Below are 23,573 nucleotides of genomic sequence, written 5' to 3'. Positions count from 1 at the left end.
AAATCGTGTGGAAAAAAGAAAGAATAAAGAAAACATTGTGTCATGGATGTGGCTGGGTGCTGCACATAAACGGTTACGTGGAATTGCATCTTCTGCTGATAAATCTTACTTTCACTCCACGGATAACCTTTCCCTTTTTTCCAAATGTTTGAGCAAGCCAAAAACCGTCTTAGAGAACCAGTTGAGGGCCAAGAAGATTGCATCTAATCACATATTTAGCACCTGATATATTGTGTTTTCGAGAACTTGACAAGAATGCATTTTTTATAATTCATATACTATTCTTTTGCTTACATTTTAAAATGTCTCACTGCTGGGGATGTGCCTGCTGTGCAAAGGGAAAACTAAATGTTGGATTATAGATGCTGTGATTTGACATGCTGTGTGTAGACTATTGTGGTTTCAGTGGACTGTTACTAAAAAGTCCGATTAAGCACTTCACACATCAGAGCAGTGAATAGTGTCCGTGGAGTGCTCCTCTCCGCAGTGATGTCTTTGTGGCACTGCTGTCAGAAAAACACACAGTCAGAGAGGAATGTTGCGGCTTCTTTTATCTTCTCTTTTTTTTAGAAAGTCGGCAGAAGCAGCGATGGACCCCTCCAGTGGTCGACAAAAGCCAGTGTTTCATTAATGATCGGCTTACGTCCTGTTGGGAAGAAGCTCCAAGGAAGAACAAACACTGAGGGACTTACTCAGCAGCCTCATAAACTCGAGATTTAAGTCATATGCAGAAGAAAATAAACTAAAACAAAGGGATAGTTGAAGCAGGGTTATATGTGACATGTAGTTAGTATACACAGGGTAAGACTCAAGTTTGAGAAACATAGTTCAGAAAGTAAGAATACTCTGCTGTGGATAGGTTCCTCTACAAAATAAATACAAGTTTAATAAAAACTGAATTTAATTATGTTTTATGTGATATACAGAATATTTTCACTGCTTTATCTTGCCATGAGACAGTGCTTTCCAACTAAGAACTGAAGCCTCGCAGATTTCACCCTCTCTTCAATTCATTTGCAAGAGCAGCAGGGGTTTAGTTGTCCGTTTCTTCTTCCCTCGATCTAAGACCTTGAATATGTATTGTGTGCCTCTTTTAAGAAGTTCTATTGGATTCCAAAAACGCCTTTGTAACAAACGCAAGACAGCAGAATAGAGGACGTCAGGACTGGTGGGATTGCTGGGTAGGTTGAAACACTGTCAGTAACCAGGCCACTTTAGCGCTGACACAAGATCTTAACACTAAAAAGGACTGTCCTCTTGACAACACCAGCACATAACTGCAGAACAGCCGGGGGTCAGTAACTTTTTCAGCGAGTACAACTTTTCAATGTCAAAAGTTTAAAAAAAAAATATTCCTCCCACTTTTTACTTTCCAGTCAGGTCATGACTAGTAGAGATGCACCGATCGATTGGCAACCGATTGCGTTCGACCGATAATGCATCTATCGGTTTTGATCGGGGTTCTCAAAATAGTTCAAAGCAGGCAGATCAGAGGACGTGGCAGTCTCTACAAAACATCAACACTGAAAATGGGGTGTGGGGTTTTACAATGTGTGTGGGGTTTTACAATGTCCGAAAAGGACAACAAATTTGCAATTTGCAAGGTGTGTGCAAAGGACATACCCCGAGGAGGAATGTTATAAAAGAATTTCAACACAACAAAGCTGATAAGACATTTGAAAGTTTCCCACATCAAGGAGTATATTAAGTTTTCAAAGTTGGCTGCTGCTAAGGCAGAGAAAGAAAAGGAGCGTGCAGCAACACCGCTAACTCAGCTGTAACAGAAACCTAAAAATAACAGCAACAACAGCAAGATCATTAGCCACTTTCTGTTGTAGAAGACATCGGGTTTGATCCGCGGTACACGCTGCCGAGTCATAAATATTTCACTTATGAATGCCCGCCGGAGTTATACCAAACTATATACAGTACAGTCACATCCAAGTCCTTATGCAGGATGACAATCGGGTCAGTCGGCTTCACGAGTGACATCTGGAGCTCTAGTGTGAAGAGTTGCGCTTCACTCGCAAGAGTTTCCTCACACGCGGCGGATGCTATCGCTAAAGCTTTCATAATTCCTTTTTCCACAGGAAAGCTAAGGTTTAGTTTACAACTCGTATCAACTCTAAGAGAGTGACATGTCTACTGTTGTCTGTGTTGGTGCACCGCAGATGTTGTACACATTAATATATCCACAAGAAAGCTTAAGCTAGTAAGCTACACTTACTCTTTGTAAGCGAGTCTCCAAAGTTAGTAAAGAATATTTCTTATTCACTTGTGAATCCCATGAAATTGCCTGACTCCTGGTCAGAGATGCAACAAGCTGGTCCTGACGGTTCCCACCAGCACCCTTCTCTTTCCATAGGAAAGCCAGAGGCACAAGCATTGTCCAGGTAGCAGCTTTCAACAGAAATACCGTTGAAGCCTTCTTTAAAAAATGTAGAGGCAGTGACGACAAGCTACGGGTTTCTTCCATCTGATATGTGGAAGATGGATGAGGCAAATGAGACAAGCGCCCCCACTGCGCAGATGCCAGACCGGGCGGTCGCCAGGCAGAGACGTGAGCAGATCGGTTCAGTGACCTTGCTGAGCAGTCTCACCAATAGATAACAGAGTTCCACCCAATGTCATTTTTCTAAGGGTGACTTTTTAGGGATCACTTCCTCCTCGGTGAACCACCAGGGTTGCAAAGGAAGGACAAACCCATCGGGGTGGATAATTAGATCAATTTTTTTCATTTCCTCAAACATTTTGTGGAAAATGTTAAATGCTTTAAAGATGGACCCTGTTTCCTTCTACTGGATGATTATGGCTCACACTTTCAATCACAGGGTTAGATTACGCAAAACATAATGCCATCATAATATTATCCTTTTTACCCCACTGTTTACACAAGATGCAGCCTCTCAACTCCTCACTATATGGACTTTTAAAAAACAAGTAAACACAGACCGTGATGCATGGATGCTAAGCAACACAGGAAAGCAATGTCCATTTATGATGCACCTGGAATTATGGCCCCTGCATATCCCTTGGCAGCAGCCCCAATAAAAATCCACTCCCCTCAGCTGGAATTCTCCCTTTAATAAAGGTGTGTTTGGGCATAAAAATGTTGAATTCCCCCATCAGCAGTCTCATAGCGTCCATATTCTGCCACTGCCTTTAGTCACCGCCAGCCTGGTGCTGCCACAGTCATGGCCTCTCCTAAGCGTTCTTTCTGACACGTATTTCAACCTTGAAGATCTGCAGTCATTTCATACAGCCAGGTCTAGACCTTGGAAAGTGGCAGAAAGACAAGACCATTTTCCATCCGGACAGACAGAAAGACAGACAGACGAAAAGTCAGCCAGAGGAGGAAAGAGTGGGAACAAAGATGAGGCTTTTCAAAGAACTCTTTTTTCAAAGGACAAAAGAAGCTGCTACAAGGTAAAAGAAGAAGCCACAGAGGTTGCTAGCAAAAAGGAAAAGAGATCAGCACCTCCTGAGACTGAATCAGATCAAGATGACTCCTGCCTCATCTGTTCAGATCCATTTTCAAATAGCTGCCCAAAGGAGGTTTGGGTTCAATGCATCCATTTCAAAAAGTGGGCACATGAATTATGCAGCCTGAAGTCTATATCTGCCAGAACTGTGACTCATGTGATTCCTATGTTGAAAAACACACGCACTCTCTCTCTTTCACTCTCGCTTTCTCTCTTGCGCTCGCTCTCTCTCTTTCTTCCGTGCGCTCGCTCACTCTCTTTCTTTCTTGCGCTCGCTCTCTCTTTCTCTCTCTCTTGGGAAACTGTTAATGACAATATTTTTTTAGCTCTGTTTAAAATTCTTTAGAACATAATCTGAATAAAATATGCAAACGATTTGCATATTTGTCTGAATGATTTTCTTGTCACTTTTTGTAAATATAATTCTACCTAAAATTGTATCAAAAAGAAATCCAGCCCCGTACAGCTGTCATGGATGTGAAATCTAGCTCTGAGGAGCGCGAGGGCAGAGCTCTGCTCTCACCGTGGAGGTTTGTTCTTTAACGATGATGAAGGACCTTGTCAGAGGGACTCCTAATGACTAAAGAAACCTTTTTCACAACCCGCACCAATGAGGTACAGTAAGGTACTTTACCTATGAGTTCTAAAGTGACATTGTTTGTATTTCACTGCAGCCACATTGTTTTCATAGAAAATATACTTTATGTTCCAGAAAGAGTTTTTTATTCTGTGAATTGTATTAAAATTCTTACAGCACTGAAGCATGGAGCCATGTGAAGGCTCCAAAGAAGACATGTCTGTGTTTATATTGTTGTGACAGTAATAACTCAGCTGAAACCCAATTCGGGTAGGAGACACAGCAGCCCGCACAAAAGTCAGGAAGTCTCAGCTGAATCCGTCGTCCAGCAGAGAGACAAGGAAGCCAGCAACTCCTCCCCAGCTTAACTGAAAGCAACAGCATTTCAGCTTTTTCACAATTTCCATCTGCCTCAGGCTGGCCACCCGATTGAAAACTGCCTGGATCCACTACTGAGATAAGGTGCTGCGAGAAGTGATTGAATCAGGAAAAATGCTTCTAAGTGCCTAGTAGTTGGTATGTAGTTACAGATTCTGGATGAGTTTGTGCCTGTGCTGCGGTTGTTGTATATTGTAAAGGTAAAAGACTGATCTATGTGAACAATGATGCAAAGAAATTTCATATGTTTATTGCCAGTCGTATAACTGAAGATCTGAGTCTCTCTGGGAGAGAGATAATGGGATGGTGGGAGAGGTAGAATAGAGAGCTCTGCAAAAACTGTGTTCTTGCAATCAAGACAGAGATTTGACAGCAAATTCAAGGTACTTCAAACAGAACCATATGGTACAATCAGCCTCAAAGAAAGAAGAGAAGCTGACACCTTCATAATCAAGTTGGTGCAAGAAAAAGCCTTTGCAGACCATTTTTTTTTTAATCATGAAAACTGAATAAATATAACAACCCCAGTCAGTAAAATGCTTTCTTGGAGAACAAAACCACCCTCAAAGTGGCAGGACGTCTTTTCCAAACTGACCTGCCCCCTGCCAGAGATCACACCTTTCATTTGAGCATGAGCATGTACACCGTGAAGTAAGAGTAATGAATGAGTTTTGTGCCAACAGAATTTGGAAAATTTCAAGTGAAGAGGCTCAAGCGACTGCTCAATGACTCTTCCCTTGGTAACAGAAAACTACTGGCTGGATTTGTTTACCTGCAGAAACTTTTTCAGAAGGTAGTTATTTTGCTTGAGGCCACAAATGTCAGAAACTGAAATCATCTACAAACTAAATTGACCACATTTATTAGCTGGTTTTTAGTCCTATCGCAGCACTCTAAAATTACATCTCAAACATTTAAATGTATGTTGGTTTTGGGGGTCTTGAAAGTTGTTGCAACACTGCCAAATTGAGTCCATCCTCCCCTGCTCTTTCACAGTCCGGGACACAGCTCTCACTACCAAGAATAAAAGCCTGCGCTGCCTCATCATCTCTGCAGCGGAGCTGAACAGCAGTAATCTGCCTTCCCTCCATGAGCCGAACACCTCCAGGACCCAAGGCTATCAGGAAAGCTCGTAGCCAACCATTCCCACCGAGGTTACAAACTGTTCAACACACTACCGTGCAGAAAGACACTGACCTCAAAAACATGAAAACGGTCTCTTCCCCTGAGGCTATAGATAAAGCCCAATAAAACAATAAATCTCCTTGAAGCCTGCTGACACTGACAGTTTCTCTTCATCTGCTATATTGTTTTGATGATGACACATATTTGTTCTAACCTTCCTATTTAAGCCAACTTATCTTGTACTTGTGCAGGATAAGATAGTAACTGTACTTTTATTTAATATTCATAATGTTCCCTGCACACCGTCTTTGCATATTGTTGAAATTCTCTGTATTTGTAAATACATCTCTATATGGTATATATGTAGCAACACAGCAAGAACATTACCCTCCATCCATTATCCACACCCACTTATTCCTATTCAGGGTCACAGCGACCTGCTGGAGCCTTTTCTCAGCTCTCATCAGGCAAAACGCAGGGATACTCCCTGAGCAGTCCATCACAGGGCCTCGTGCAGTACAGACAAACAACCACACACTCCCCTATGGGCAATCAAAAATTACTTATTACCCTGATGTCCATGTTTTTGGAGTGTGGGAGGAAGCCGGAGTACCTGGATAAAACCCTCCCAAGCGAGGGGAGAACATGCAAACTCCACACAGGAAAATCCTGCCGGGGGTCAGACCGGGAACCTTCTCGCTGGGAGCCAACAGAGCTAACCACCAAACCACCGTGCTACCCAAGAACAACACCTCGTCAGGAAAATCAGCTTGACCAATAATCACATTTTTAACAAAACTATGCAAAATTCCCATGTGAATACATTACACAGGCATTACTTTGGACCGAGCGAGTTCTATCGGGGTGTCCAGCCTTCAGTTGTCCTCTGCTGCATTTTCACAGCCATTCATCCGGATTTTGAGGAGAAAAAATAAAGAAATATCACAAAATATCTTTGGCATGAGCTAAAAGGTAAAGAAATATATTACTTTTGCAAAGCGTATGAATTGATGAAGAAGACTCGCATAGCGAGCACAAGATTCCTGACCAAGCAGGTTTTACGGCGGGTTGTGAAATTTCTTACATTCTGCTTACAAAGTGTTACATTTCTGCAAAATCAGTACACACTATTCATAGGAAAGGGTATGTGGGTTGAGAAATGGCCAGAATGGCGTGACTTTACCTCTCCCCAAACATTAGCCACAGTCAGGTTACGGTCAAGTGTTTTTCTTAAATATTCAACCCTGCAGAACAGTTTCAGACAAATTACTTCTGTCAGCAACAAATTAATCTTCATGCAGTTGGAGGCTTTTTTTTTCTATTTATTCCTCCCAAATCTTGCTCCGAAACTGAGTCACTGTCTTAATTAATGTGGATTGATTTCAAGAACTGCTAACACAATGAGAAAACATGAGAGATCAATAGAGTTCCCCAGAACAAGGCTTTGGAGTGAATCTAACAGTTTGACTCACCAGCGCCGGCGCATTGACCACAGAGAGGTTGTAGCCGTACAGAAAAGACGAACCCAAGGCTCCGAAGAAGGCTGCACTGAGCAGGCAGGTTGTGATCGCCTGTTAGTGGAAGAGGACACATATGAGACCAGACGGAGATCCACACTGGCAGTACAAACGCAGGTCTTGTCAGTGGCGGTCACATCAATGTCAAGGTCAGAACAAACCAAAGGAAGTGTTTTACATATGTCCAGGTATTTAGGTCAGGAAACTGGGTTATTCACTTCCACTTTACCCTTGACAAGATCACTAGAACGTGAAACACAAACGGCACAGTGCCAGGTGCCATGTTCAAGTTCTCCTTGACACAGCAGAAAGCAGCCAGGACGAGTGAACAAGGGGGCTTTTATTAATCATTTCAATACATTTAATGTACATGCACACACACTTCAGTAGATAATAACATAACAGGAGGAAATATGAACACAAATATCGTGCAGATGCTCATATTGCTATATTTAATTCAAGACATGTGCATGAAAACATACAGATGAAATATATATATATACACACACACACACACACACACACACACACAATAAACATGCTGTGCATGAAGCATCATATTGAATTTTTCAGCAGATAAGCTTGGTAGATTCAATAAGGGGAGACGAGGCCTCTTGTAAGATCAGTCTATCCATTTTGTGAACGCTCTTCATCCTGTTCAGGGTCAAGGGACTTCTGGGAATTTAGCTGTCGTGAAGAGACAGGTTAGGGATAATGTAGATAGTTCCACAGTCTGTGGCATGTTTTCTTTGTTTTTTGTTTTTTACATTTGTTGGATGCTATTAATATATTTTCAAGTTTGAGCAATTTCAGTGAGCACTTTGAAGGTTTTGTGTTATTGTAGAAATAAATCAAAGGACAGATCGTGAAGTAGAGAAGCTCTGGGCCACACTTGAACTTCTGACAGCCTGCTCATGACTTCCAGCCAATCGGCGCTGTCCGGGCAGAGCGAAAGGTTACGGTACCGTTTGTCGGTGGGAAACTGGACAGTACAGGCATCATGGTTTTCCCTTCATTAAACTCCTGTTGTGTGTTTAGTCAGTTTAGATTCTTGCCCTGTTTCAGCTACTTTTTTAGTTATTTCAAAGACGCCTTTTTTTCTGAATGCTGGTTTGCTTTCCTCCTCTGATATTCTGGAGAAATTCCCTGTAGGTCCTAGTTTGATGACTGCTGCATTTGTGTTATTTAAATCATTGACGTCTTCAGTGTGTATATTCTCCTTGGATTCCTTTATTCTTTGCTGGAATATATATATATATACACAGAAACACACACGAGTATATACTTTGCTGGTTTCAATTAAGGTTTGTTTATCTTCCCAGCCGATCCTCATTTGCGTTTTGTTGTTGAAACACATTAAACTGTTTGGGATTTCTTGCCCTGCAGCATCATTGTTCATTCATGTTATAAGTTATTAAAGTCTACTTTTTTTCTACACCTGCCTCGTGTGTGTTTATATCTCCTCTGAACAATCCTGACATATCTACAGTTTAGTTTAAAACCCAAACTGTCCCCTTAGGAAAAAACTGGTCCTGGACTCATGCTGAGCACACGACAGCCTTCAAAATCTTGGAAAGTACACGACACTGTGCACAAGTGGAAGGCAAATGTGAGGAAATGCTGTAAACTTTAAGTAAGAATGTTTGTCAAAAACACATGACTGATTATTTTGAGCAGTTTATGAAAATAAGTTGAGCGATGAGAAGGAAAAAGATCAAATTGTTATCAGGTGGGACTACTCCATCCATCCATTATCTATACCCATTAAATCCTCTCCAGGCTCCTGCTGGAACCTAACCCAGCAGGACCAGTGCTTCTAGGTACGCATTCGGTTTTTGAAGGAACTCAAATGGTTCAATGATTTTGAGATCAAAGCTCTGTAGGACTCTTATTCCAGGACTCAGTTCTTTTTTTACAGTGAGGGTAGTTTCTGATCACATTGGCTGTATGCTTGGAGTCATTGTCCTGCCGCAGAGTAAATTTGGAGACATCCGGAACCACCTCTGATGGTATTGCCTCTCAGCATTGAGGACACCTTTAATCCTTTCAAATTCTCTTTTCTATTTGCAGAAACGTGGCAGCAGACTTGCGAGGAACCTCTAGCTCAGGGGTCACCAATCCTGGTCCTCGAGGGTTGGTGTCCTGCATGTTTTAGATGTTTCACTGCTTTAACACACCTGATTCTAATCATCGTCACCAGCTTGTCATCCAGGGCTGCACAATTATGTTAATGACACAGTCGCTTGTATCATGGTGCAATGAAGCAGGGAAACATCTAAAACCTGCAGGGACACCGGCCCTCGAGGACCAGGATTGGTGACCCCTGCTCTAGCTGCTACCTGCAGATGCTCATTATCATACTTCTCTCAACCCATTAGTAAACAAACAGCTTTTTGATATTTTGACTCATCTGTCCAGATCATCTGTGGCCATTTTCTGCACCCAGTTCCTCTCATGAAGTCTTTCATCTGGTGCACTAAGTTTCCCTGGTCCGCCATTTCTTTGTCCCTCTTCCAAAGACCTTGAACAGCACATATCGACATCCCCCATCTGTTTGTAAATCTCCACCCAGCAGAGAATTGCTGATACAGTGTAACTCCGTCGTGTCCTGCTGCCGTGCTCAGTCTTCCAGCGGTCTATGACCTGCCACATTAACCCGTCTCCAACAACCTCACCTTGCTAGCAGTGGCTGGCTGCTCCTCACTTAGTGTCAAGTCTCCTACACAGCATGAATCATGACTGTGATTCATGCTGATTAATCATACGTCTGTGATCCTACAAGATACTGGCAAATCCCTGTCAAAGTACACCTGAAAGAATTGATGCTATTTTAAAAGGCAAAAGCTGCTCGCACCAAATATTGATCTGATTTAGTTGGGTTTTTCTCCTTGCTCACTTTGCTTTTCTTTTTTAATTGATAAACTTTAAAAAAAAAATTGAATGTTGTTAGTTGTTAGTTGCACGTCTTCACAGCTGTCTGTTTGTCACTAAGGAGACTTTACCAGCTGATCAGCTCTAATGTCAGTGGTCCACTTTTGGGGAAATTGTTTCCAATAACCTCTCCTTTTAATAGATTAATAAATCTATTAAAGGGTTAAAGTCAGAGTTTGTCCGAAGGCTGGGGGAGGGAAACCGAGGAAATGCCACAGCATTATTAAGCCATTTTCTCCTCCAGACACTGATGGTGATAAGATTTTATAACACAATTACAATATAACACATCCAGTATGCAAGGTTGACATTTAAGCCAGAAGACGGTGAAGATGCTGAAGAGCAGTAATGAATATTTTGAGCTCCAAATTGGATCTCAAGAATGTGTTAAGGTTAAGACATTCGCATCATTGTTATGGCTGAGGAAGGCTTATGAATTTATTAAAGCTGTACTCATTATATCTCGTCCCCCTGAAACAGATCTGAGTCCAGTGTAAAGATAGCGATGAAAAACATGACACGAGTATGCATGCAAGTACAGCCCCAACGTCTGCCTCGCGCCAGCCGGCCAGAGGTCAGGGCAGCGACCTAACAAGCACTGCTACATGAGCCTAATGTTTTGTCCATTCACGCATCGCCATACTGTCGCTATCACACCAATGTCACACCCGAACATTCACTGTGGTAGTTGTGGGCAGGTTCACCCTGCCCACAACTACCACTCTGCATTCTTCGCCAGAAGCCAATACTGAGATTTTACACGACAAGGTGTTTTCTTTCCTTGGCTGCAATCCACAGAAGGTAATGGTGTCCAATTTTTCTTAAGACTGAATGCACTGTGACAGATACTTGTATTTCCACTGATAACCTCTGTGTTCATTTGGAGGAACGTCCTGTATGAGTTTCAGAGCTAGATTGAATGGACCTGTCCAGGGGTGAGTGATTAGGGCGACCGCAGCTCATTCTCTGCCTCCCGATTACTGCTGCAAATGTCATTTTTATTCACCTTGTTGCATCCTTCGCCTCCCTCGGGATTTTTTTTTCTTTTTTAATTAATTATTTTCATTCAATTTCATTATTTGTGATTCAACGGTTCATTCTTTACAGATGGATGTATACTGCAGATATCTATCCAGACACAGCTCATGAGCCCAAAAGTAATTTTCTTAAAAACCACGTTCATGCACAGAATAACACGGGCGAACTCCAAGTAGTTTCAGCAAACACAAGTTTACAATATGTGTCGTGATGTCACTTCTGATGCCTCAAATTTCTAGACCGGGGCCTGTGTTTTAAAAATAGGCTTTGCAAGAGTATTTACAATTGCTCTCGAAAATAAATACTTAATGTAAAAATAATGCACTAAATAAGGAGTGATCTGATCCATTAGATCAAGCACCGTGGTAACAAAACATTAAGGTTTACTACCCATATCATTTTTATCTCTAATTATATTCTTGCTATTATTGCTTGTAATGTGCTCAAGCCCTGTAGAGCCCATCCTTTTCATTTGCTGATGTTGCTAAATGAATAAAAGAGCATATCTTTTGTAACACTTGCTCACAAACATTCCTCAGAATCCATTTGAAGCTTAAGCTTGAGAAGAAAAAAAAAGTGGTGGCTTAGGGGATCAATATTATCAGGCTGCTGAGCCTATCTATAAGTACCTGCCTTAAAAATACCGTTTCACTCGCTTTCACTGACAGGACAAAAGGGACAGCAAAACACATCATTTGTAAGCAATCAGCGATTATTTTCCAGTTTGAAGTTAAGCAAGCCGCGTGTGGTTTTCTTTTTAAATCTTTGTATTTGATGTGATTTTCATCTTCTAACATGTCATCCTTGAGATAGGAGAGAAAAATACTCAACTGTTATTTTTTAGGTACATGCAGCAACTCTGTATATTAACGGGCCAAACCGTGACATGACACAATACACAATACACACATGTTTATGACAAAACAAACACAAATTAATAAAAGTTAAATTCCAATATGAACTGCAGAGTGACAGGCCTTGTACAGATATTACAGATATTTTATGATACGCTTTTGGACAAACAAGAACTAAAAAGAGTGATAAAGAAAAGCAAATCTCAACTGCTGGAGAATGTCATGAATATGCAAAAAATGAACATCAAAGTTCACTATTTGTTGAACACAGCTGCAGATAGAAAAGAGTTCATGGTTTATATACTGTTGTTGTATATACCGTATGGAGATGTGATGAGCTTCAAAAAAGGTTTACAGTCCCCTGGCAACTGATGCACTTCTACAGCGATTTGTGTACCTCTGCATTTTATGCACCACTGTCCTAGTGATGAAGTGGGCGGTGTAAATGTACTCGTGAGGATATCGTGGGATGGCTGCATGGGATGATGAGACTTTGATGATTGTTTTCCAGCAAATAGAGAAAGAAGATGCAGGGTGGACATATTTCAGCTGGGACAGCTGAAAAGTAGCATCAGGATTGCAGTTTTGAGCGCTTTATATTTGACTAGGTGGGGGTCATTAATAGATCTGCCACAGGATAGGCAGCGACATCAACGCCACCATGTCAACACCTTTTACAAGTGTGAAACACTCGGATTGAAAGACATTTATTGAGAAATTATAAACATTTACATATGCTCATAGACAGAATAAATAACGAGTCTTGGAAGTAAGATCTTTCTGTGTACTTCTCTTTCAATAAATCTGACTTCTTTTTTTTACAGCTATGTTGTTTTCCTTTACTTTTGCATTACATAAGTTCTGATGAATCAGACAAGTACCTTTGAGACATGTGATGATCTCTTTATTGCACAACCAGGCAACGTTTTTGGTATTACAGGGATCTAACTTTAATGAGCTTTCAATTTAAACATCAATGAAGGTAATTAAGTCTACAGCAGGTCATATCCTAAGAAAGCAGCTTCATGATTTCAGAGAACAGGACCGAACCTTGTGCTGTCTTCAAATAAAAAAGTAATGCACATATTAAGTGAGCAGCTTAATTTGTATATAATATCTTAGCTTATAATAATATTTTATTTTAATTTTTTTTATTTACTTAGTTGTTGTTTTTTTTATGTGTAATTTATGTCATTTGTGAATTTATTCCTTGGAAAAAAGGGGCAGATCAGATAAGAATCTTCTTCTTTCTGCTCCCTTTTCATTCACAGTTTGTGAACATTTGTATTTGTAATTGTATTGTTTTATTTTTATTTTTGAATGAAATAAAGAATAAAATAAAAATAAAAAATAAAAGTGAGCAGCAGCTTCTTTACACATAGCAGGTACCTATATGGCAAAACAGGGGAATAACAGCAGCTGTGACCTACATATTGCTATCATGACAGTACAGGCAGTTCCTCCAACATCCAGTCATACTTCATTAGTGGATAAAAATACAAATTTTCATCATCTGCCACTTGTCAGAAAAGTAAGTTCCAGGCCATAAAAAACATGGTGACTTTATCTCACTCACCTTTTCAGAGCTCTTCTCTGGGATGCCCAGTTTGTGGTCAGTCTGGCTGTTCTTTGGTTTGTCCATGTTCAAGTTTCAGCAACCTAAATGAGAAGGACATACTATATCATTTGAAACTGACTTCACACCGAGTTGCTTACTGGGGCACAAGGATTATTTCACAACAAGGGTGGGGAAGTTGAATTTCCTACAGAAATAAGACACTGAAACATCTGCTGAAAAGGAAATGACACTGCCTCTGCGTCATGGACAACACAGCGTTAAGGCTGATTTGTGGTTCCGCGTTACACCAACGCAGACTTAACGCAGACCCATAATTCAGGCTTTATGGATCAGAAGTTGGTCACTGGTCCGAGAGACCACTCAAGCTGACAGCAATACAGTTAAATTAGTTTTCAAAGAAGCATAAACTTTGTCCTGGGGGGGATATTGTTAACCAGACTACCGCCTGAAGCATTACCTGTTTTACAGAACTTTCCAACTGCGGTACAAAAAGCAGATTTGCACCGCACCCCAAAACACCGTGAAACAGAGCAGAGTCCGATTCTGCCACCTAGTGGCCATAAAACCAACAACAGGCAAGCGCTGCACAGCGGGAAACACCAACACAAGTGTCTGCCAGAGGGAGAGTTTCTTACAACCAGTACTGGAGTTGAGGGGGGATGAGGGGGGATGGCATCCCCCCTGAAATAAAAACGGTCAAAATCATCCCCCCTTTCCATCCCTTATGTCATTTCATCAATGAATGTGCTATTTCAACATTTAGAGTCATTACCAGAAAAATAACTTATTTGACAATTTTCACCTGTTTCAAGTAAATTTTCACTTGAAATAAGTAGAAAAATCTGCCAGTGGAACAAGATTTATCCTCTTATTACAAGCAATAAAATCTTGTTCCACATGCAGATTTTTCTACTTATTTTAAGTGAAAATCTACTTGAAACAGATGAAAATTGTTGTTTTTTCCAGTGATGAGTCTTGTTTTAAGTGTAATGAGATTTTTTTTACTAAAATGAGACATTTTAACTAGAAATAAGACAAATATTCTTGTTAAGATTTTGAGTTTTTGCAGTGATCCATTTTACTTATCCTGTGAAGGACAGAGGCATATTGATAAGTTCAGAAAACTTTTTTTTATTGTTGTGTTTTGATATAAGCCCAGTGGATATCTAAAGCTTACAGAAGGCTGCATTTAACTGCTGCTATGTCATTCCTGCAGTATTTCTGCAGGTGTTTTGGTCAGTGCTATTATTTGTAATATATTATAATATTTGTAATCAGCACAAATTATCTTTTCCCAAATGATAAAATCCACCATCCCCCCTGATCTTTTTTTACAACTCGAATACTGCTTACAACAAAGTTATTGTGTCAGAGAATCTATATCAAACTAAAATCTCTTCTCTGAAAACTACATAATTAGATCAGGAAAGTGAGCTCAAAGAGAGCCCTGTAACAGAGCAGGCCGGGTATAGTCTGCAATCTCTGTCATCCTTGCAAATTAGGAAATGAGTATACTAAATGCTGCACTTAAGATTGTTAAATTTAGTTTTTTTCCTCCTACATTGAACATTTTTTAGTTATCTGCTGAATTTACGTGAAAACCAGAAGGACTTAGTCATGGTGTAGGCTACCACATGACCACATTTACTGAAAGTGAAAATCTGTCCATGACTTTACGGAGCAAAATTACAAAATCATGGTCAAATCAATGCAGTTACTGTGAGCTACCACCAAGGCTACATTTGCAAAGAGCATTCATCATATTAAAAACAAAACTGTGCTCATACCATGAGAATCCTATGCATTAAACATCCTTGCATTACAAACTAGGGGCAGGAGCACCTTCACATTAACTGTAGCTGCTCATCCTTTAGTTTCCTGGTCTTCAATTCTAGTCGTCTTGGGCCAGTGTCCTGCACGTTTTAGATGTTTCCCTGCTTCAGCACACTGTGATACAAATGACTGTCATTATTAGATTTGACTTTACAATCCTGAAAGAGAAAGCAGGAATCCACTATGAGTGCAACGGCCATCCTCTGCTGCAGTTGTTTTCACTCAAGTACATGCAATGCGTCATTAGTATGTTGTTTTTAACCTGCAGCAAAAACCAGAGGTAATCAAACATCATCGCTATTGACTTTAGGAAACCTCTTATCTATGTTATGTCATGGCATGTAAGTAAATGGCGCTGCCATGTTCTAAAAGAGCTACTCTCACTGACGATTTGTCTCTTGACTTTAACATTCTCCCCTCGGTACAGGCTTAAAACGGAGAATTTAGGGAACATTTGCATCATAACACCCTTTGAAAGTCCTGGAAACACGACTGCAGCACCACTGATATGTCTGTGTGGATCCTCATCAACTCAGCTGTGAATACATAGTCACCTAAGTTGTTTGCAACCTTGTGATGGGGAAAAAGTGTTTCCTATACTTGATGAAAACAAAACAGGTGAGAACTCATAATGAGCATGTTGCATGAGACACTGCCTTGCAATCACAATCTATCATTTACAACTGAACAAAAGCATGAGTCAACCACTAAAACGCCAAAGAAGAGTTGTAAAGAAAACGACTCAAACTGATTTGCATGTGCATCAACACTGATCACATCCAAGTTTTTCTTCTTGATTATTCATTCAGGATAAGGCAACTTCTAAAGCAACAAGGCAATAAGATAGTAATATTATGACACAATATAACTTTACTATCAACAGTCTAAATTTATATGAGAGACATCACATAAGTAAAGCAGACGGTTGCCAATATCCATTGTGACATCTTGCTGAAAACAGAGGAACATATCCAGATTAACTACATATTCCCATTTTCCTCTCAACATTACCACTCTGCGAATACTCTCAATGCTCAGACCAAAAAAAACAACAATATTTAATAGCATATGGCACAAATTAAGATCAAAAGTCGAAGATCACGGTCAAATCAATGCAGTTACTGTGAGCTGCTCAAACCACCAAGGCTACATTTGCAAAGAGCATCCATCACAGGAATAACAAAACTGTGCTCATACCATGAGAATCCTGTGCATTAAATGTAATTGCGTGACTAACTAGGACGGGAGCACCTTTACATTAACTGTAGCTGCTCATCCTTTAGCTCTTTTGTTTAAGATGTTGATCAAATTATTCAAAGAGTGGAGAGGGAGAAATATTCAAAAAGGGAAAGGAGAGAGGAGACTGATGTGATACGTCTTTACATCATATTGAATCACACTGTTCAGTGAAAGATCTGACAATTAACAAACCAGTTTTGTGCCAAATGATGAGCCCCTGGAAAATTCCGTATGCTTTTTGGGTTAATATACAAAAAGTATACAAATTACTATCCATCTGAATATATTCATCAGTATTTTGGTTGGGCAGTGGGTTTTTATGAGTCACTTTATGGATATTAGAGATTTGTGATCACCTTGCCCCTCCTTAAACACATACTATTGTCATCATGTGGTGGACAGATTTCTTTAGCACTAAGTTATGAAGAAACGAAATGACTTTACAATCCTGAAAGCAGGAATCCACTATGAGTGCAACGGCAATCCTCCGCTGCAGTTGTTTTCACTCAAGTACATGCAATGCGTCATTAGTATGTTGTTTTTAACCTGCAGCAAAAACCAGAGGTAATCAAACATCATCGCTATTGACTTTAGGAAACCTCTTATCTATGTTATGTCATGGCATGTAAGTAAATGGCGCTTCCATGTTCTGTAAGAGCTACTCTCACTGACAATCTGTCTCTTGATTTTAACATTCTCTCCTCGGTACAGGCTTAAAACGGAGAATTTAGGGGACATTTGCATCATAACACCCTTTGAAAGTCCTGGAAACACGACTGCAGCACCACTGATATGTCTGTGTGGATCCTGATCAACTCAGCTGTGAATACATAGTCAACGTGGCAACCTCATCAAAACTCATAATGAGCACGTTGTATGAGACACTCCCTTGCGATCACAATCTATCATTTACAACCGAACAAAAGCATGAGTCAACCACTAAAACGCCAAAGAAGAGTTGTAAACAAAACGACTCAAACTGATTTGCACGTGCATCAACACTGTCCAAGTTTTTCTACTCATGCATCACTTGATTATTCATTCAGGATAAGGCAACTTCTAAAGAAACAAGGCAATAAGATAGTAATATCATGAATCAATATAACTTTACTATCAACAGTCTAAATTTATATGAGAGAATTTACATAAGTAAAGCAGACGGTTGCCAATATCCATTATGACATGCTGAAAACAGAGGAACATATCCAGATTAACTACATATTCCCACTTCCCTCTCAACATTACCTCTCTATGAATACTCTCAATGCTCAGACCAAAAAAAAAAACAATATTTAATAGCATAAGCACAACTTACACCCCCACCCCCAAAGAAAAAGAAAAGATTTATCAGATAATCTTGTGGTCAGTTGCCTTGTTTGCTTAAAAGCACAAAATGAGCTAAAAATAAGATGAAAAACAGATGGTCTCAGAGGAAATAACAGCAAGTCTGCAAAAAAAGCTGAAGAAGGTTTCACCTGAGTGTTAAAGCTCTGCTGAAATATCAGCTGAATAATTTCATGGGTGCCAAATCCCAGTAAGTCTCAAAATCCTTGTTGATTCTGCACAAAGGAGAATATTGCTGAGAAAGTAGAGCCAGCGTGAGTGTGCTTACCTGTCAACAGGCTCTGTATCTGTTGCTGAAAGACAGGCGACTCTCCAAACATTAATGATACATATGCGGGATAACACTGGGAAATGATTAACTTTAGGAGTCCATCCCTTTCTTTTTTTTATGTTACTTTCTTATGTCATCGTTTAAGCAGCTGAGCAACATTCCACATAAGTGAAAAAAATGAACTAAATTTCTCTGCCAAGAAGAAAAGCATTACCTTAGCTCTGCACTGTCCTGCCATAGCCATTATTTTAAAACATCAATCACCACAGATAATGATGCCTTAATGGAAAATGTGAATCATGTGAAATTTCCTTGCAAGAACCCGTCCTCACAGAGCACAAGGCCAGTATTTATATGAGGGAAACACCAATGAACCATGGGCAGATTTCATGGATCCTCTGAGTTCTGGCCTCAAGTCTTTCACACCAAATTTAATGAGTACGTGCAGCCGTTGATTGAATGTACACTTGTGTTTTTTAGATGAATGCATGTCCCTGTGCTCATAAGATATAAACATTTCTCACGGCCCCCCACAGAGATAATACACCAGTCCTGTTCAGATTTACAGGTTTATATCTCAATCCAGATGGATCTTTCCTTTAACTTTATCTCAAAGCCATACCCACTGGAAAGTCAGGTGTTGCGTTAATGTTTGTATCTTGTCACTAAAACGGAGGATAAATCTTTTAACGGGATTGTACTAATCTCTGTGATGTCAACTTTATGTCACTGTAATGTGTGCATTGCCACTCCGAGAACGGCTTAAACTGAAGGCTGATTTCACACTTTCCAATTCAAGAGATCAGCCCTTCAAGTCTTACAAACAACACTTCAAATTTCTTAATAATGAAGCACTTTCTGATCCAATCCACCTGCAGTTATTAGGCATGTATAGAGGTATCATGTAACCCCTCTCCATTGAACCAGGTAAACAAATCAGAAGTCATGAGAGACGATAACCTCTTGTTGCTTAAACAGAGCTATGAACTAATAAGAGTAACAGGAACAAACCACACAGAGGGGTGAAAGCAAACATGAAGCGCTGGTCAAGATCCCTGCCTGAACTAGTTTGGAGGAGTCAACTCAGGTCAATAAATGTAGCTACTGCAAAAGCTATTTCAAAAATAAATCAGTTCACTACAATACGGTATATGAGTTATTCAGGATGTTGTCTGACAAACTGGCCAACAGCCTGCCTGACTGAAAACTATCAAGTATGACGTTCCTTCACAAAGTAGAAAAGTATCCATCCGTCTGTCAAATGCATAACTGTAACGTACTCCCAGTAAGAGCTTTGCTGCAGTAGCTGATGCAAAAATAGCCTGATGAAAACTCGTTAGCCACAACAGACAGACGTACAAGATCAAATCAATACATTATTTTGTTTGTGTCAAGTTACCATGACTATAGACCCCCATGGGCTTTTACTTTCCCTGCTCTCCTCCTTAGAGCATGTGCAGCAGCGTGCAGCTGAATAAAGGACCATTACAAATAAGCCCTAGTAAAAAAAAAACAATCTGTGCTTACCTTGAAAGGTGTAAGTACGGTACATTCTGTCAGCGGTGACTTGGAACTGTGAGGTTTGGGATGATGGGCATACAAATACCATGATGGCAGAAAATGCCTGTTGCTCCTGTCACAGGAATAATGAAGACTGGCCTGCAGCTCACCCATGCTTCATTGTTGTCTTGCATTCCTTGACCCTGCGTCAGCAGGAGGAGACAACTGGCCAAAGTCCAGTAGGGCCCCAGGCAAGGTGATCCGCAAATCAGAGTCAAGACAGAACAGAGCACCAGCTTTCAAGGTAACACTGACATTCAGTTAAAAAAAAAAAGAGAGAGAAAGATGTTGGAGGCTACGCTCCTCTTGACAATCCCATTGCAGAAAAAAAAACATGTTTCTGCCAATGGAGCTGCACAGAAACACTGCAGCATCTTATATAAAAGGAAGCACAACAACTTGTTCTTTAGCCCCCAAAAACCTTCGTCCCCCAGGCAGCTTTCTCGCCCGTCAATGGCTGCTTTCTTCTCCCTCAGCCTCACAATGATTACATTTTTTGAAACCAGAGCCTGGCAGCCATCTTTATAACAAACATGTGAGCTGGACTTTTGCAGCGTGAGCACTGCTTGAGAGAGCATCCTCTCGTCAACGTGGTTCTGTTTATGTCTGACAGCCACAGCACACGTCTCGAGCTGCCCGCGGTAACCTTAAGTGTTGTTTGCCTTGAGAGGAGCAAGATTGGGGGAAAAAACAAAAAACCCATAATGGCCAGTAACGAGAGCCAAGCCTGTAAACTGAACATCCCCTTTGGGACGTCTCTCCTCAGCCCTGGAGACGAGGTAACACGACTATTAGGTTTCCCAGTGTGTGAACGAACCTCCGAGTGGAAACATGATCCACAGGCACAGAGCATTAAACCACTGGACGTGGCTGAGCTGACCAGCATCTTTCTGTTTTTATTTCTTTTATTTGAGCTAGTTTGTGCAATTTATAATGTGTGATTTTTATACACCATACACAGAGGTGTCAAAAGTATTCACAGTCATTACTCAGGTAGAAGTATAGATACTAGAGTTTAAAAATACCCCTGTAGAAGTTGAAGTATCAACTCAAGTTTTTTACTCAAGTAAAAGTATAAAAGTACTGGTTTCAAAACTACTTAAAGTATAAAAGTAAAAGTAATGTAAGGGGGAAAAAAGCCTTTAAGGACAAAAACCATTGAAAACAAATGCATCTTAGTATAATGCAAATATATTAAAGAACCATATATGTGTACTATTGAGCATTAACATGTGTTTCAGAGAGCAGGAGATATGATGACTAGTTGCCTATAAGTATTGTAATGGTGCAAAAAGTCAAACTTCAGAGGCATGTTATAATTTATCTTAACCTTTATTGGAATGTACATCCAAGTTTAGTTGCAGGAATCTGAGGGAACGGATGTAAGAACAAAACTGGACAAGAACATCTGAAACAACCACAACCAAATTCACTCTATCCGGATGGAGCAATTTAACTGGATAGTTTTTTTTTTAAAGGCCGAAATGAAATAGAGTAACGAGGCTGTTTTTAAAATGTAAGGAGTAAAAGTAAAAAGTTGTCTGAAAAATAATTACTCCAGTGAAGTATAGATAACCAAACTTTCTACTTAAGTAAGGTAACGAAGTATTTGTACTTCGTTACTTGACACCTCTGACCATACACCATACATCATACATACATCATATTCCCCAAAATCCTCCAGACCATTGCTATGATGGCAATGCAACTGGAAATATGTGTGGTATCGGTTAGATTTTGTTTATTGACCATCATATTACACCACACTGTTCTGTCCATGATACGTCGGGTTTTGTTTCTCTTGTGTCACATGTCCTTGCACATGGTGTGACAAGCAAGCAGACCATTAAAGGCACCTCCGAGCTGGTTCTGCCAGCATTACAAAGTTCTCTGCACAGCCCGTGCCCTACAGGCCCCTTTATCTCAGATTGTTTGTTTTTCTTCTGCAGTGGTGTAAAATCGAATGCCAGCAGCTGTGTTAAACATTGACTTCCTAGATTCGCAACAGCAGAACAACATAGTAGCCTGTCAGGGCCGCTGGGACTGCCCAACAATTAAGAGTTTTGTGAATGAAAAAACAAACTTTAACTAAGACAAAGTTATGCATCTGCCAAGACAATTACTGCATTGAAAGAAAAGAGAGAATGTGAGACGGAATAAAGAAAACTCACCAACCAGTCTCTGAGCTCCTGCTGTCGAAAATCAGGGTTTTCCTGCATTATCCTGAAATAAAGCCATTAGGAGCCCATAACCACATGATAACTGGGCTGGCTAACTCAATTTAATGACACTGGTTGTCAATTAATAGTGGTTGGAGACAGAATGGACTTTCCAGTGGACATTACTTCAAATATGCACTCTCTAAAATTTAAAGACTCACTGCAGGACTAAATAAATGATTGCCTTCACACGCATCATTAACCATCAGCCATTTATTTTTTGCTGTTTTGTCTATGTTTAAAGTGATAAAGACTAAACATAAAGTCTGATTTTACGTCTTGAAATCCTCAGCAAAGAGTACAATTCTACTTGTTAAAAAAGTTAGAGTTAGAGGCGCACAAGTGTTTCTATTTGTGTATATTTTTAAATCTTACCTCGCAGGCGTCTTCAAGACGGCCCTACATGCCGCTTTTCACCACACCACAAGTATGCTCTGTTTTAAAGAAACGATGTGGCCGACAGGTAGATCATTACTTGACCACCTCCATGTGGTGTTGGAGGGGGAGAAAACTGCACGGCGTTAACCTTTGTCACATCTTTACGGTCTCCTGTGGCAACACACCGTGCATAAACATTTTGTAAGGAATTCAACCCGTGCAACTCTCCTCAAAGGTTCAGCAGGTTTCCTGGAGCAACAGGATCCTTACTGGGCTTTTATTTGGTCAAGGTAAGGGGTATGTTCCCATCTCTCTTGCTTCGAGGATTTATGTCCATTCCTCCAGCCAAACGTTTTAAGATCTTTGACTTTCCTCCAGACACAGCTCACCGAATATTAATCTGTGGAGCTTCAGGGATATTTAGGTCGAGGGACTGAGGGGTTTTTATATTATAAATAATATTATCTATTGATAATATATATTATATTTTATATTTAGAATATACGCAATTTTTCCACTACAATGGAACTAACTTCCAATCTGGGTTAAGGAGGCTGACACCACCTCCACCTTTAAAACCAAACTTAAAACCTTTCTGTTCAGTAAACCTGTAGTTAGTGTTAGTAAACCTCTAGTTAGTGTTAGTAAACCTCTAGTTAGTGTTAGTAAACCTCTAGTTAGTGTTTAGTAAACCTCTAGTGTTAGTAAACCTCTAGTTAGTGTTTAGTAAACCTCTAGTGTTAGTAAACCTCTAGTTAGTGTTTAGTAAACCTCTAGTGTTAGTAAACCTCTAGTTAGTGTTTAGTAAACCTCTAGTTAGTGTAAACTCTAGTGTGTTAGAGTAAGTAGTCATAGCTGCAGCTACAGGACAAGACTATAATAGTTAGTCTCAAACATAGCTTCGTTGTAAATATGCTGCTAAAGCGTCATGCTGCAGGGGGACACCAACATGATCCATTGAGCGGTACCCAACACTCCTTCTCTCCTCTTTCTTTCTCATCAATCAATTATAAGTATCTCATAGCCATCATTGTTGTCAATCGTTCTTGTAGTTTGTTGTGCTGGTCTGGTTCCTCCTTTTCTTTTTCGTGCATGTTTGCAGGCCAGAGCTTCAGGAGCTGCATGCTGACCTACAGTCCCCCCTCTGACCCCCTGCTGGTCCCCCCTTATGATCCAGGTCCTGCTCAAGGTTTCTTCCCTCCTAAAGGGGAGTTTTCCTTCTGTCTGTTTGGCGTAAGGTTTTTCTCC

The 23,573-nt window shown here is 40.3% G+C and overlaps 1 protein-coding gene across 2 annotated transcripts in view; it reads right to left on the bottom strand.

The window, feature by feature from the left end:
* Positions 1 to 19,785, bottom strand: part of slc2a9l2 (solute carrier family 2 member 9, like 2) — a 168,772-nt gene extending 148,987 nt beyond the window's left edge. Inside the window, exons 1-3 of one of the 2 annotated variants that reach the window (XM_061727838.1) lie at positions 19,696 to 19,785; positions 13,479 to 13,561; positions 7,035 to 7,133 (exon numbers count right to left, since the gene is read on the bottom strand). In XM_061727838.1, the coding sequence (XP_061583822.1) occupies positions 7,035 to 7,133; positions 13,479 to 13,544 (165 nt within the window). In that variant the 5' untranslated portion in view covers positions 13,545 to 13,561; positions 19,696 to 19,785. Of the gene's footprint in view, positions 1 to 7,034; positions 7,134 to 13,478; positions 13,562 to 18,165; positions 18,203 to 19,695 lie in introns of those variants that run through there. The other variant, XM_061727839.1, reaches the window with a different exon arrangement.
* Between the last annotated feature and the right edge of the window lie 3,788 nt (positions 19,786 to 23,573).

Source organism: Cololabis saira, chromosome 8 (assembly GCF_033807715.1).
Source record: "Cololabis saira isolate AMF1-May2022 chromosome 8, fColSai1.1, whole genome shotgun sequence".
NCBI lineage: Eukaryota > Metazoa > Chordata > Actinopteri > Beloniformes > Belonidae > Cololabis > Cololabis saira.
Note: the sequence above shows the minus strand (reverse complement) of the source record. Positions and strands in the feature narration are given on the sequence as shown.